Source organism: Colossoma macropomum, unplaced genomic scaffold (assembly GCF_904425465.1).
Source record: "Colossoma macropomum unplaced genomic scaffold, Colossoma_macropomum, whole genome shotgun sequence".
NCBI lineage: Eukaryota > Metazoa > Chordata > Actinopteri > Characiformes > Serrasalmidae > Colossoma > Colossoma macropomum.
In genome coordinates, this window is record NW_023494803.1 from 2,565,366 (window position 1) to 2,580,733 (window position 15,368).

Below are 15,368 nucleotides of genomic sequence, written 5' to 3' on the forward strand. Positions count from 1 at the left end.
TCACAAACGTTCAATCTTGTTCAATCTTCATCTGGTAGTGCAGGTAGTGTGATAAGTCGGGTCACTGGCCTTATATATGTGTTGTTCTATACTTGAATCACTGCTGATCTGATCCAGTTGTCTGCGCCAGGAAAGACTATGATGACCTTTCCAACAGGCCAAAGGGCACGTGGTAACTGGGGATCAACAATTATAATGGTTTCTCCAACCTTCATGCCCTCGGTCTCAGTTCGGCATTTCTGACGGTCCTGGAGGCTAGGTAAGTAGTATTTGATAAAGCGCCTCCAGAAGTGATCAGCTAGGAGCTGACTGTGCCTCCATCTCTTCCGACTCAACAGCTCAGAGTCATGATATACCACTTGCTGCAGGAAAAAACATCCGGCCGCCCCATAAGAAGACCGTTAGGGGTGTTGGGGTCGGGGTCTGCGATGTCTGAGGAGGTGTAGCCAAGGGGCTTTGAGTTGAGAATACCAATCTTAATGAGGACAGTCCTCAGCACTTCCTCCGTGACAGTTTGAGCCCCCAATGTGACCCAAAGGGCTGTTTTGAGGGAAAAAAATTCTCTTTGTGGCACATTTGGGGGGATTGAAGCTGAACCTGATTTGCTGGCTAGCAAGTTGGGCTTGAAGATCAGGTTGAAGGGTAGCAAAGGCTTCCTGAAGCTCTTTCTCTCCCCCTCGGAAGTTGGTGCCCTGGTCACAGAGGATCTCATGGGGCTTTCCATGCAGAGCAGTAAAATGCCTCAGAGCCATTAAGAAGAAGTCTGAGTCCGGGCTAGCGAGAAGGTTAATGTAAACTGCTCTGGAGGTCATGCACTTGAACAGGATTCCCCATCTTTTTTCATTTCGGCGCCCCACTTTAATCACATAGCGGCCGAAACAGTCAACACCAGAAGAATAGAATGCTTGTTTGTAGATACGTAGTCTGGCCAGGGGAAGGTGGGCCATTCGTGGTGGATTAGGATGTCCTGCAGTTAGCACATTTTTGTTGATGGTGACAAATGGCCTCGTGCCCTTGCAGCACCCAGTACTTTCATCATACCTCAGCAAAGATCCTCTCCGGACCTAGATGATGCAACTTTTTGTCATAGTCCTTGACAATCAGCTTGGTGAGTGGGTGCTGAAGGTCAAGGACAATCGGGTGGATGATGTCTTGCTCCAGAAGACCACTACATCGGAGATGGCCTCCTACCCTGACGAGCTGGGTTGTCCTGTCAAATTCAGGGGCAAGACAGAGCAGATGACTGTTGGCTGGTGCTGGCTTTTCTGCCTTTAGATGAATCACCTCACTTGGGAAGGAATCCATCTGTGCTTGACAAATTTCCTCTAGCTCAGCCTTTGCATATTCGCTTGCAGTGGGGCTGTCTGAGGGTTCTGCCGCCCTGTGAAGCTGCCGCGCAGTAGCCTCAAGGTACTCGCTGAGGGTCTGATACTGATGCAGTTTAGGCAAGGGAGAGAGTGAGGTCATCAGATTACACAGGATAGGTCTTCCCACCTCATCGTCTTGCTCATCCAGAGTTAGGCATGGGGGTTCTGGCCACTGTGCTGGAGGCAGTCTGAGGAGCTGGGGCCACTGACTCCATCTGTCCTGCCAGATTACAGAGAGACTTTCCTTGTGTGATGTCAAATGCAGGGTTGTGACTCGATGGCACATACCTCCAGGTGTCAGATCCTGTCAGGTCTTGTATCTCCACCACCTGTGTTCCCATAAACACTTTAAATCTGCAGGACTCTGAAAGCAGCCAGGTGAGTACTTTTATTGAATCAGTCCACAGGGCAACAGAATGGATGGGGAGGGTTAACTCTGTTCTGACTACCTTTACCAACTGGGCACCAGTGAGAGCTGCACACAACTCTAGGCAAGGCACTGACTGTCACTTCTTGGGGGCAACGCAGGACCTGGCAGTCAAGAAGGCTATGTCCACCTTGCCTTTTTTGCTTCTTAAGTAGATGACTGCACCATAGGCCTGTTCTGAGGCATCACAGAATATGTGAATATCCCTCATACTACCAGGGTGTTCCAGTTCTGGGGTGGTGTAACACCTAGGCAGTGAGATCATCAAAAGGTCCTTGAGTTCACTCTCCCATGCATGACAGGCGCTGAGCACATCTTGTGGCAAATGAGGGTCATCCCACTCTCTCCTTTTATCCCATAGGCACTCTACTAGGATCATCGCTCTGGTTGTGTATGGGATAATATAACCAAAGGGGTCTTACTGGCTGGCCAAGACTTTGTAGATGTTGCACAGAGTCATTATTTCACTATCCACTGTGCGTTGCTTATATGACAGAGTGTTGCAATGGCATTTCCAGTACAGCCAAAGGGTAGATTCCTGAGCATCGTGTTTGCCATAGCTGAGCCAGAGTTCGCTACTGTCTGACCTGGTATGCGGAGGAAGGTGACTAATGACTGCAGGGTTATTACTGGCCCATTGTCGCAGTTCAAAGCCACCAGCTGCTAACAGATTGCAGAGCTGTAAGCATCTGCTTGTTCTGGGCTCTTCTCCAACAGGTAGGCGGGCTGAACATGAACAAGTCACTAAAAAGCAAAGTTAAAGTCACAAAGGGCCCTTTTTTAACATTAACTGTGTCAGCTGTGATATAAAACCAGGTGTAAGCTCATATCTATTCTGCTCTGAGCTAGAATAGATTTATTTTCTCAATTCTCTCTCTTTCTCCTTGGAACTAGTGTGGAGACGTGTTGTGACTCCATCAGGGTGTATGACGGTCCCAGTGCTGCTTACCCACTGCTGGGTCACCTGCCTCAAGATCAGAGACATCACTTCAACTCCACCAGGAACTCTCTGACCATAGTATTCTCAAGTGACCACAGTATAACTCATCAAGGCTTTCGGGCACAGTGGGAGTTCCCAGGTTAGTAAGGCTACTTTTCCTTATTGCTAATCACTAAAGAGCAATTTAACATAATAAGCTGCATCCTTTGCAAGACTCAAACAATACTCTATATTTTTAAAATGGATGCTGGTTCTGAAAAAATCACTGGCTTTCCCAAACTCAAGCTGCAGTTCAATAATATAATTATCCAGACAGAAACAAGGAAAGACACTAGTGCAAACCCAATATAATATAAGCAATGCCTAGTAAGCAGTAGAAACACTGGGAAAGCTAGGTTTGGCTAAGCTGAGCAAAGCAATATTATGACTCCAAGACAAAGAATTAAGGAAGTAGGGCTAAATAAAATGCTAACTACTTAGCTAACAACAACACAAAAGGCTAGGCTAATGGAATTTACAAACATAGTAACAATATTACACAGGATGTAAGCAAGGCTAGGCAGGACTACAACCTACACTACTCAGAATTAAGAGCAAAGGGAGGCAGATCTAGAACCTAGGCTAGGCAATGATTAGTGGTGGTAGGGCAGAGCAGGATCTCTACAAGACAAATCCAGAATGGATTGGTCCAACATTTGTACCAAAGGGGCTGCATTGAAGAAACATCTTAACTCTGAAATCTTACCTCTTTAGTCAACATGATAACTTCAGTTAGGAATGAATATAACAGCTATTACAGAGTGACAGTTCTGAAGTTCATAATTTTATTCTAACTCCAGAAAAGAAGTCAGTTTGATTTCTAGTCAAAAGTCTAGTTTTAAGGCCTACAAGCATTACATTATTTAGCTGTTGTTTATATTGTTGCATGTACACCTGATTTCGCCCAATTCTAGACTGGCGCCCAAATCAGAACAGTCAGGAAAAAGTCAGTGAGAAAAGTCGGCATAAAGGAAGGAGAGTGATTAAACTCAATCAGTGGAGAGAGGATAGTAAACAATGTGTTTTGCTGTGCATTTGATGCATTAAATCTTATTTATGCAAACTTAAATGCATGTGTCACTTTACAGTTGGGGCATCATGCGGTGAAGACCTGACTAACTCAAGAGGAGAATTCTTCAGCCCCTGGTATCCTAATAACTACCCTAATAATGCAGATTGCACATGGAGACTTCTGGCATCAGAGACACAAGTTGTTAATTTGACCTTCACGTTTGTTGAGTAAGTCACAGCTTTCCTTCACTTTTACATACAGATGGATTTCAGATTAATTTATCCATTGAAATAGCTAGTTTATGCAATATTAGACAGTTTATTCTGTATGACTCTGAATCAGTAGTGAAATTGCTTTCCGTTGTTAACTGTGTCATGTGTGATATGAAACAAGGTGTAAGCCCATATGTGCACGCTGTTAAGCTGGCCTGAGCTGGAATAGATGTCAATTCGCAAACTTTCTCAATTCTCTCTTTTTCTCCTTGGAACTAGTTTGGAGGCATGTTGCGACTCCATCAGGGTGTATGACGGTCCCACTGATGCTTACCCACTGCTGGGTCGCCTGCCTCAAGATCAGAGATATCACTTCAACTCCAGCAGGAACTACCTGACTGTAGTGTTCTCAAGTGACCACAGTTTTACTCATCAAGGCTTTCAGGCACAGTGGGTGTTCCCAGGTTAGTGAGGCTACTTTGCCTCACTGCTATTTATTAAAGAGCAGTTCGGCTGCATCCTTTGTAAGAATTATACACAACAGAGTAAAATTCTACATGGATGCTAGTTTTGAAATATAATTGGATTTCCCACACTCAAAGCTGATGTACAGTACTGTAATCATCCAGACAGAAACAGGGATGGACACTAGCTCACAAACACAAACTAAACAGATAAAAAAAAAAACAGACCAGGTATAGGTATAGTAACAGGTGTAAGTATAGTGACACACACACATATATATATATATATATATATATATATATATATATATATATATATATATATATATTTATATATATATATATATATAGTTTGGCTGAGGTGAGCAAAGCAATACTACCACTGCAAAACAAACAATAATGGAAACGGCTAAGAAAAATGGTAACTACTTAGCTAAGAGCAAGAGTAAAAATGGAATTCAGAAGCATAGCATAAAGCGCCTACATGAAGTAAGCAAGGCTAGCTAGAAAGATCTATGTATGGCAGGATTAGAACCTTGACTTGGCAATGATTAGAGGCTGTAGGGTGGTGCAGGGTCTACAGATGACCACTCCAAAATATACAGGTTATTATATTACAGAATAACAGTTCCTGAATTCATGCTTATGCTAACTTCACATAATAAAACAATTTACTTCCTATCAATTAGTAGATGTGCCTTGACGAGCAAAGGTTTGAAAACCCCTGGCGCAGAGAAGCCTGCAGGCGCTGACACTGTTTAGATGATTGTTATATGGCTTAGAGCTTTACATTAATAAGCTATAATGTGGAAACATGTTGCATATAGAACTAATTCAGCACAACTCTAACATTTTGTCACTTTTATCAAAGTGTCTCCTAAATCAGAACAGTCAGAGAGAAATGTCGGCATAAAGGAAAAAAGTTAAAACTCAATCAGTGGAGAGAGGATAGTATACAGTGTGTTTTGCTGTAGGCTCATTTGTGAAAACGTAAATGCTTGTGTCACTTTACAGTTGAATCGTTATGTGGCGGAGATCTGACTAACCTAAGTGGAGAATTCTTCAGATTCCAGTATCCTAATAAGTACCATAATAATGCATATTGCACATGGAGACTGCGGGCACCCGTGTTTCAAGTTGTTAATATTACCTTCACATTTGTTGAGTAAGTCACAGCTTTCATTCACTTTTATTCAGAGATTTATTCAACCATTTCCGGTGAATTTATTTACTCAAACTGTTGGAGTATACAGCATTAAATATTTTATTCTTTATGACCCTAAATCTGTAGTGAAATGTTATGCTTTGTGTTGTTAACTGTGTCAGTTGTGATAAAAAACCGTTATGTTGCCCTGAGCTGGAATAGATTTATTTTCTTAAACTTTCTCATGTCCCTCTCTTTCTCCTTGGAGCTAGTTTGGAGAAATGTTGCGACTCCATCGGTGTGTATGACGGTCCCAATAATACTTACCCACTGCTGGGTCGCCTGCCTCAGGATCAGAAACAAAACTTCATCTCCACCAGGAACTCTCTGACCGTAGTGTTCTCAAGTGATAGCAGTGTAACTGGTCAAGGCTTTCGGGCACAGTGGGAGTTCCCAGGTTGGTGAGGCTACTTTGCCTCATAGCTACTAATTAAAGAGCAATTTAACACAATCAGCGGTGTACTTTGCAAGAATTCCTCACGATACACAAAAATTCTGAAATGGATGCTGGTTCTGAAATATGATTGGCCTTTCCACATTCAGAGCTGCTGCACAGTAGTATAATTATCCAGAAAGAAACAGGGATGGACACTAGAGCAGAGATTTACACAGAAAAAACAAAGAAGCAAGTCCTAGTAAGCAGTGGAAACACTGGGAAAACTAGGCTTGGCTAAGCTGAGTAAAGTAAGAATTGGCTGCAAACAATAAAGAAAGTAGGACTATAGAAAATACTAACAGCACAACTAAAGGCTAGTATAATGGAATTCAGAGGCATAGGAAAAAAGATTAGACAGGAAATTGTCAAGGCTAGGCAGGACTAGAACATAGTCTAGATATGATAAAGTGCTCAGTCTGGATGGCTTCGGCCCGAAACATACTTCATGCAAGGATGCGAACGCAAATGACAGCACTGCAAATGCTCTGTCCTTCTGTACAAACTTGCCGCGCGTCCTTACATTGCTGTGGAGGTTAAAACACTCAGTACTGGAGGGGGCAATAGAGTACAAATCAGAGAGGGATCTACTGTTATTCCAGCAGCTTCCACAGCTAAACATGGGCAGTAGAGGAGAATGAGCTGCTTTACCTCTTCTCTTGGATTGGAAATGCGATAATTAATCATATTTTTATGACATCTTTGCGTGAGACTCAACTGCTCGTCTGCTATAGCAGTTGAGAAATCACGCCGGTGGTGCGAGACCGCTTGGTCAGGCTTGGCTGAAGTTATAGTGGCAACTATGAACGCAACTACATGTGAATCTGCATAGCTCGAAGCGTCTGCGTTCGCATTCTTGCGTGGACTATGTTTCGGGCCTTGCATTAGTGCTGTGCATTTGATACATTAAGTCTATTTATGCAAACTTAAACTCATGTGCCACTTTACAGTTGAACCATGCGGTGGAGATCTGACTAACCCAAGAGGAGAATTCTTCAGCCCCCGGTATCCTAATAACTACCCTAATAATGCAGACTGTACATGGAGACTTCTGGCATCAGACAGACGGGTTAATTTGACCTTCACGTTTGTTGAGTAAGTCACAGCTTTGCTTCACTTTCACATACAGATGGATTTGGCCATTTCAGATTTATTTATACATTCAAACTGTTAGAATATGCAGTATTAGGCAGTTTATTTTGTGTCACTCTGAATCAGTAGTGAAATTTCCTTTGTTAACTGTGCCATTTCTGATATGACACCTGGTGTGAGCTCATATGCATGTGCCGTTACACTCCCATGAGCTTCTTTTTGCTTTTTCAATCTCCTCTCTCTTTCTTCTTGGAACTAGGTTGGAAGAATGTTGTGACTCCCTCAGGGTGTATGACGGTCCTACTGACGATTACCCACTGCTGGGTCGCCTGCCTCAGGATCAGAAACAAAACTTCATCTCCACCAGGAACTCTCTGACCGTAGTGTTCTCAAGTGATAGCAGTGTAACTGGTCAAGGCTTTCAGGCACAGTGGGAGTTCTCAGGTTAGTGAGGCTACTTTGCCTTATAGCTAATAATTAAAGAGTGATTTAATGCAATCAGCTGTGTATGTTGCAGGAATTCCAAACAATACACCAAAATTCTGAAATGGATCCAAAATGCAATTGGCTTTCCCACACTCATGCTCAGTCTGGCACTGTAACAGTGGATGGCTCACCAGATATAGAATGTGAACCCAGGCCATCTTAGTTATAGTCCAGGGTCCACCAGGTCACCCACCACAGGTTTTAGGCAGACAGGACCCAAGCGCCAAGCTTATGTACAACGGAAGCATGAGCTAAACTCAAGAACTTAAACACATGACAAGCCCAGGCATCAAACCCAGACCCTATTGATACTGGGTGAGCGCTCTATCACTTCTCCACTGAAGTCGTGACAAAGACTGCTGAAAGGAGCACCCTTACATGGAAATGGCAAAAGCAAACTTAATTATAAACCCGCCCACTTCTGTCGGGCGGGATAAGAAAACAAAGGACGCCAGGGGAATAGTGGCTTTCTCAGAAATGGAGAGAGAAATTAGTAACTTAAAGAGATAAATGAACCAAAACTGAACAGAAGGAAGGAGAGAGAGGACAGTACACAATGCATTTTGCTATGCATTTGATTCATTAAGTCTTATTTGTGCACTTAAATGCATGTGCCACTTTACAGATAAAGCACCATGGGGTGAAGATCTGACTAACTCAAGTGGAGAATTCTTCAGCCCCCAGTATCCTAATAACTACCCTAATAATGCAGATTGCACATGGAGACTTTTGGCATCAGAGACACAGTTTGTTAATTTGACCTTCACGTTTGTTAAGTAAGTCACAGCTTTCCTTCACTTTTACATACAGATAGATTTAGCTACACTATATTGCCAAAAGTATTTGTCTGCCTTCATACACATATGAAATTGAGTGAGATCCCATTCTTAATCCATAGGGTTTAATATGATGTCGGCCCACCCTTTGCAGCTATAACAGCTTCAACTCTTCTGAGAAGGCTTTCCACAAGGTTTAGGAGTGTTTATGGGAATTTTTGACCATTCTTCCAGAAGCGCATTTGTGAGGTCAGACACTGATGGCCTGGCTCACAGTCTCCACTCTAATTTATCCCAAAGGTGTTCTATTGGGTTGAGGTCAGGACTTTGTGCAGGCCAGTCAAGTTCTTCCACACCAAACTCGCTCATCCATGTCTTTGCGCACCAGTGCACAAAGCAAGGTCATAGTCATGTTGGAACAGGAAGGGGCCGTCCCCAAACTGTTCCCACAAAGTTGGGAGCATAAAATTGTTCAAAATCTCTTGGTGCTGAAGCATTAAGAGTTCCTTTCACTGGAACTAAGGGGCCGAGCCCAACTCCTGACAAACAACCCCACACCATAATTCCCCCTCCACCAAACTTTACACTTGACACAATGCAGTCAGACAAGTACCGTTCTCCTGGCAACCGCCAAACCCAGACTCGTCCATCAGATTGCCAGACGGAGAAGCATGATTCGCCAGTCCAGAGAACACGTCTCCACTGCTCTGGAGTCCAGTGGCGGCACTTTACACCACTGCATTTGACGCGTTGCATTGTGCTTGGTGATGTAAGGCTTGGATGCAGCTGCTCGGCCATGGAAACCCATTCCATGAAGCTCTCTACACTGTTCTTGAGCTAATCTGAAGGCCACATGAAGTTTGGAGGTCTGTAGCGATTGACTCTGCAGAAAGTTGTTGACCTCTGCACACTATGCACCTCAGCATCCGCTGACCCCGCTCTGTCATTTTACGTGGCCTGTCACTTCGTGGTTCAGTTTCTGTCATTCCCAATCACTTCCTCTTTGTTATAATACCACTGACAGTTGACTGTGGAATATTTAGTAGCAAAGAAATATCACGACTGGACTTGTAGCACAGGTGGCGTCCTATCACGGCACCACGCTGGAATTTACTGAGCTCCTGAGAGCGACCCATTCTTTCACTAATGTTTGTAGAAGCAGTCTGCATGCCCAGGTGCTCGGTTTTATACACCTGTGGCCATGGAAGTGATTGGAACACTTGAATTCAATGATTTGGATGGGTGAGTGAATACTTTTGGCAATATAGTGTATTTCAGATGAAATTATTTATTCAAACTGTTATAACATGCAATATTTAACAGTTTATTCTCTATCATCCTAAATTGCTTTGCGTTGTTAACTGTGTCAGTTGTGACATGAAACCAGATGTTGGCTCATATGTGTGTGCTGTTACGCTGCCCTGGGCTGGAAAAGATTTATTTTCGCAAACTTTCTCAATTAATTCTTTTTTTTTCTCCTTGGAATCAGTGTGGAGGAATGTTGCGACTCCATCAGGGTGTATGATGGTCCCACCGATTCCTACCCACTGCTGGGTCGCCTGCCTAAAGATCAGAGATATCACTTTAAATCTACCAGGAACTACCTGACCATAGTATTCTCAAGTGACAGCAGTGTAACTCGTCAAGGCTTTCAGGCACAGTGGGTGTTCTCAGGTTAGTGATACTACTTTGCCTTATAGCTACTCAGGAAAGAGGGATTTAACACAATTGACTGTGTCCTTCGCAAGAATTATACACAAAACAGTAAAATTCTGAAATGCTCAGAGCTGCTGTACAACAGTATAATCATCAAGAAAGAAACAGAGATGGACACTATAGCAAAGGTTTTAATGAACACAATCTAATAACAGAACACAGACGTAGTAAGGCCTAGTAAGAAGTGTAAACACAGGGAAGACTGGTTTGGCTAAGCCAAGTAAAGCAATACTATGACTGCAAGACATCTAAATAACTCTAAACTTTTCTCTTTAGTTAACATGACAACTTCATTTACAAATGCGTATAAGACAGAAGCTATTACAGGGTAACAGTTCCTAAGTTGAATCTTATCCCAACTCTAGATAAGAAAACAGCTTTCTATCTATTAATAGTTGGGCTTTGGGGAAAAAAGTTTGAGAACCCCTAGTGCAGAGAGGCCTTCAGGCACTGACACTGTATAGATAATTTTTGTATATATTGTGTTGAATCATGTTGCATGTATACCTGATTCATCACAGTTTCAAACATTTTGTTAAGTGGCACATAGGATTTTTTCACATTACCAGGTTAAAGTGGCACAAATCCGATTTTTTGCTCAAATCCGATCTCTCTGACACGATGGTTCACACTCGTTTAGGTAAATGATTCAAATCTGTCATTAATGTGAACGAACCGGCGTCCTGAAATGACCCTCATGAACACATCCTACTCAGTAACGTCACGTAAATGAATCACGAGCATCATCAGCACAAACTAACGAGCAGAACGAGCTTCGCTGAGAAGATAATTAACTCTGATCAGCTCTCGGCTTCATTATTAGAGCGAGACGAAGGAGAAAAAGGTGAGATGAGCTGCTTTTCCACCGTTTACAGGCTTTAACTTCTGTTCGGCGCTGCTGCCATGGTAACGCTGAATGATGGCGCACGTGCAGTGAAAAAAAAAGCACATGAATTCCGATCTGAACGTCACATTAAGGTCGCATGGCCACGAATCGGATACATATCCAATCTAGGAGCACATATGAAAGTGGTTCAGGTCGGATTTGAAAAGATCAGATTTGTGTCCACACAGCCCTGAAAACATCAGATCTGAGTCACATTAAGGCAAAAAAACAGATTTGTGCCACTTCAGCCTGGTAATGTGAACGTAGCCTTTGATATGTGGTCCTAGATTGGATACATGTCCAATTCGTGGCCATGTAACCTTAATGTGACGTTCAGATCGGAATTCATATGCTTTTTTTTTCACTGCGCTTGACCATCATTCAGCGTTACCATGGCAGCAGCGCTGAACAGAAGTTAAAGCCTGTAAACGGTGGAAAAGCAGCTCATCTCACCTTTTTCTCCTTCGTCTCGCTCTAATAATGAAGCCGAGAGCTGATCAGAGTTAATTATCTTCTCAGCGAAGCTCGTTCTGCTCGTTAGTTTGTGCTGATGATGCTTGTGATTCATTCATGTGACGTTACTGAGTAGGATGAGCTCATGCGGGTCGTTTTAGGATGCCATTTCGTTCACATTAACTACAGATTTGAGTCAGTTAATGAGTGTGAACCATCAAATTTATTTTGAGCAAAGAGGCTTGTAATGTGAAAATAGCTTTTAAGAATATGGTGCAATAGGCTATAGTAAATGAGTAAATATCTTGGATTTAAGTTTTCAGCTCTGTCCTGTCTAACTATAATGGGGCATCCAAAAAAAACTGTATGCAATGCAGTGTAAACATATTCATGTTCAGGATGCACATGAAAACTGATATGAATATATAGCTTTCCACTTTTGCTTGGTTCACCCTGTATAGCTCCTTTAGGCTGGTCTTTTTAAACAACTATTATTGCTATGTTCAGGTTCTCCTGAACTCAGAGATACTCCTCCTTCTTCCACAGAAGCTACTCCTGAACCCTCAGCTGTTCCACCTGAACCTTCAACTGAACCTCCTAATCCCACATCAGGTATTTCAGAAGTTTTTAATGTTTAAGTTTTTTAATGATTTTTTTGTAATATGTATAATGCTCCTTCATTTTCTTGTATATTTGGTTCCTGTTATGGGTTTTTTTTTTCCATCATTAGACATGGGTATTCCCCTTCTTTATAACTGCTAATGTTTTTATTTAACAAAATCAATTTAATGATAATGTGATATGAGGTTTTCTTTCTAAGTAAAATGTGGCCTGGGAATCCACAACAGGTGACTATTTGATTGTAATTTTTGATTGATGTTCTATTGATTAGTGACTAATGAAATCCAATTAATGTTAAAAAGTTTGTTGTATATTTTGCTGTTAAGGTTTGTTCTCTCTGTTTTAGCTTCACCTTCCTGCAGGTGGAACTGTGGCTCTCACCTCGGCAGATGTTCCTGCTCCAGCTCCTGTCAGTACTATGGAAACTGCTGCCACGACTACTACGGTCAGAGAATGTGTAGATTTATGTGTATTTATGTGTAGAAGTAAAACTGACATTTAGAGGTGACTGACATTAATGTGACTGTGTGTTTACATCTTGCTATTATTTCTCTCTCAGATTACTGTTACACAATCATACCTACTCCTGACACCCCAGAAGGTACACTTTCTTTCTCTGGAATGTCTGTAATATCTGTCTCTCTCATTTCTTAACATTTAAAGCAATATTTTTAAAGCCCTTGAATTAAAGCTTATAGTCTACACCTTATACTCATTTTGACTGCTTCATTTCACATCCACTGTGGTGAAGTAGAGAGGCAAAATTACAAAAATTGTAATTGTAAGATCACCGGACAAAAAATTAGTCACATGTGACTGAAACATACCTAATGGCATGTAATAACTCCACAAGCCTGAATAACAGCTGCGATTAGATTTGACATGGACTGGACAGGTTTCTGAACGTTCAGCCACTCTTGTTTTCCTGAATGAGGCCCAAAGAATGATTTGATTTTAAAATAGTACTCAATTCCTGTTGTCGGAACAAAACCTTGCATCTCCAAAACAATTTTACAGGAGAAGGAGAAAACCTACTTTACTTTTAAAGTAAGTCAATGGAACCAGACTTCTTTCCAAGTAATTTGGGGCTGTTTCTTTCGGTCCATTCATCATGAAATTTCAACACAACATAAAGGGCAACAGATATTTTCAAATTATGTCAAAAACTGAAAACATCAAAAATGAAGGTTTTCTTTCGACAACAGCGATATGCTGCCATCCAGATGACATCTTTTTCAGGAAAGGCCTTGTTTATTTCAGCAAGACAATGTAAAACCACATTCTGCATGTACAGCATCCCTCCATATTAAAAGAGTCTGGTTGCTAAACTGACCTGCCTGCAGTCCAGATATGTCACCACTGAGAACATTTGGCTCATTAAGAAATGAAAAATAAGATAAATGAGACCCTGAACTGTTGAGCAGCTGAAATCCTATATCAAACCACAGTGGGAAATATTTCACTTTCAAAACTACAGCAGTGTCTCCTCAGTTCCCAAACGCTTACAGAGTGTTGTTAAAAGAAGAGGTGATGAAACACAGTGGTAAACAGGCCCCCGTCCCAACTTTTTTGGAACATGTTGCTGGCATCAAATTCAAAATGGGCATGTATTTTTCAAAAATCAATAAAATGTCTCAGTTTCACCATCTGATATGTTGTATTTGTACTAGGTTTTTCTATAAATATGGTTTATTATTATGTCAATTGGGAATTGGCAGAAGAATAAACCAATCTCCTTTTTGTTTCCAGTGGGTGGGACCAAAGTCGAATATCAAGGGAACATCCAATATAAAACCAACTTTTATTGTACTGTCCATTTTTTTTTACAAATGACATTATGTACTGTACTCAACTACAGCTCTCCTTATGGCTGAATCAAAGCCATGATGTTGTTTGTGATAACACAAAAAGTTGAGTGCTCTACTGCTTAACTACATTCTAATACATTAAATTTGCATTATCCATCTGTTTAAACAGAGACCACAGAAATCACAACAAGTGAGTATTTGATTTTGAATTTTGATCTTCTGATGATAATGCTAATAGTTAATGTCTAATGGATTCTGGTTATGTCTGTCAGTCATTAGAGTAGTGATTTTAGTGTAATTGTTGTTGCTAAGCTATGCTTGTTCTCTTGGAATTAGCTGATTCCTGCAGGTTGAACTGTGGTTATGACCTCGACAGCTGTTCCTGCGCCAGCTCCTGTCAGTACTACAGAGACTGTTGCCATGACTACTATGGTGAGCCAAGGAATGAGATTAAAGTCGAAGTGGTTGGTTTTGGGTATATATTATGTGATGATATTTGTTTTTTCTTGTGCTTACAGATTTTTGCCATGTCACTGTTGCAACACCTAATGTGAACCCAACAGGTACATTAACTAATTAACAAGTTTCACAATGCTTTACAGTAATATTTGTCAATGATTCATCATGTGAAATGTATGGTTTTCAGACATGCTAGTCTCATGCTGACTAATTCCAGGGAACACAGTATAAAATATTAAAAATATTTATAGGATTGGGTGTTTTCTTAAACATTCCTCAAGATTGAATGTAAAAAGATATGACTTGACACATAATGGTTATTATGTTACATAATTTGGCAAGTGAGGTTGCAAAATCAAACAAAAATGAGCAATTCTAAAAAGATGCTTTGACACTTTACACTGGTAACACTAAATTGTACTGTTTTGTATTGTTGTTACATTGTGAAGCTTCTGATACTGATATTCCTATTCAGAGTATCAGTATCAGTAATGTATGTTTTTTCTGGCCTCTAAGTAAAGTGAGTTTCATTTTGCTCTTCATAAGATGTTATGAAAACTAATGGTAATTCCAGAACACTAAAATGAGTTATGTGTATTTTATATTATTTGGCTCTTGAGTAAAATAAGCAGTTTGTCCAAACTGTTTTTTTTTTTTAATGAACGTTCTGGTACTCAAAGCTCTGCTTTATATAGTCACGTCTTTCCTTTCTCTCTTGGTGATGGTGCGATTAGAAACTGCTTTCCCTTACAAAATATTCTATTCTATACTACCTTTGTGTAGATTAGTTTCAGGCCATTTTGTGTTGTTTTTTGGAAAGACTTGGGTTAGAAATTTTGCCAAGTTTAAAATGTCCAGTATAGCTTTTTAAGATGTGAAATGGAAACTATTAGAAACAGGAGATTAACCTGAAAGTGGACGCAATGGCACTAAAATGTCAGCTGTCATAACATGCTATATCACTCCAGGAAGT

The 15,368-nt window shown here is 41.1% G+C and overlaps 1 protein-coding gene across 3 annotated transcripts in view; it reads left to right on the forward strand.

The window, feature by feature from the left end:
* The window catches only part of LOC118823298 (cubilin-like), a 70,495-nt gene that overhangs the window by 26,274 nt on the left and 28,853 nt on the right, over positions 1-15,368 (forward strand). For all 3 annotated transcript variants that reach the window (XM_036592802.1, XM_036592803.1, XM_036592804.1), the window contains 15 exons: positions 2,689-2,873; positions 3,862-4,012; positions 4,277-4,461; positions 5,476-5,626; positions 5,878-6,062; positions 7,049-7,193; positions 7,450-7,634; positions 8,302-8,452; positions 9,942-10,126; positions 12,054-12,119; positions 12,475-12,573; positions 12,688-12,729; positions 14,106-14,126; positions 14,273-14,368; positions 14,455-14,499. In XM_036592802.1, coding sequence (XP_036448695.1) covers positions 2,689-2,873; positions 3,862-4,012; positions 4,277-4,461; positions 5,476-5,626; positions 5,878-6,062; positions 7,049-7,193; positions 7,450-7,634; positions 8,302-8,452; positions 9,942-10,126; positions 12,054-12,119; positions 12,475-12,573; positions 12,688-12,729; positions 14,106-14,126; positions 14,273-14,368; positions 14,455-14,499 — 1,892 coding nt within the window. The remainder of the gene's footprint in view (positions 1-2,688; positions 2,874-3,861; positions 4,013-4,276; positions 4,462-5,475; positions 5,627-5,877; positions 6,063-7,048; positions 7,194-7,449; positions 7,635-8,301; positions 8,453-9,941; positions 10,127-12,053; positions 12,120-12,474; positions 12,574-12,687; positions 12,730-14,105; positions 14,127-14,272; positions 14,369-14,454; positions 14,500-15,368) is intronic.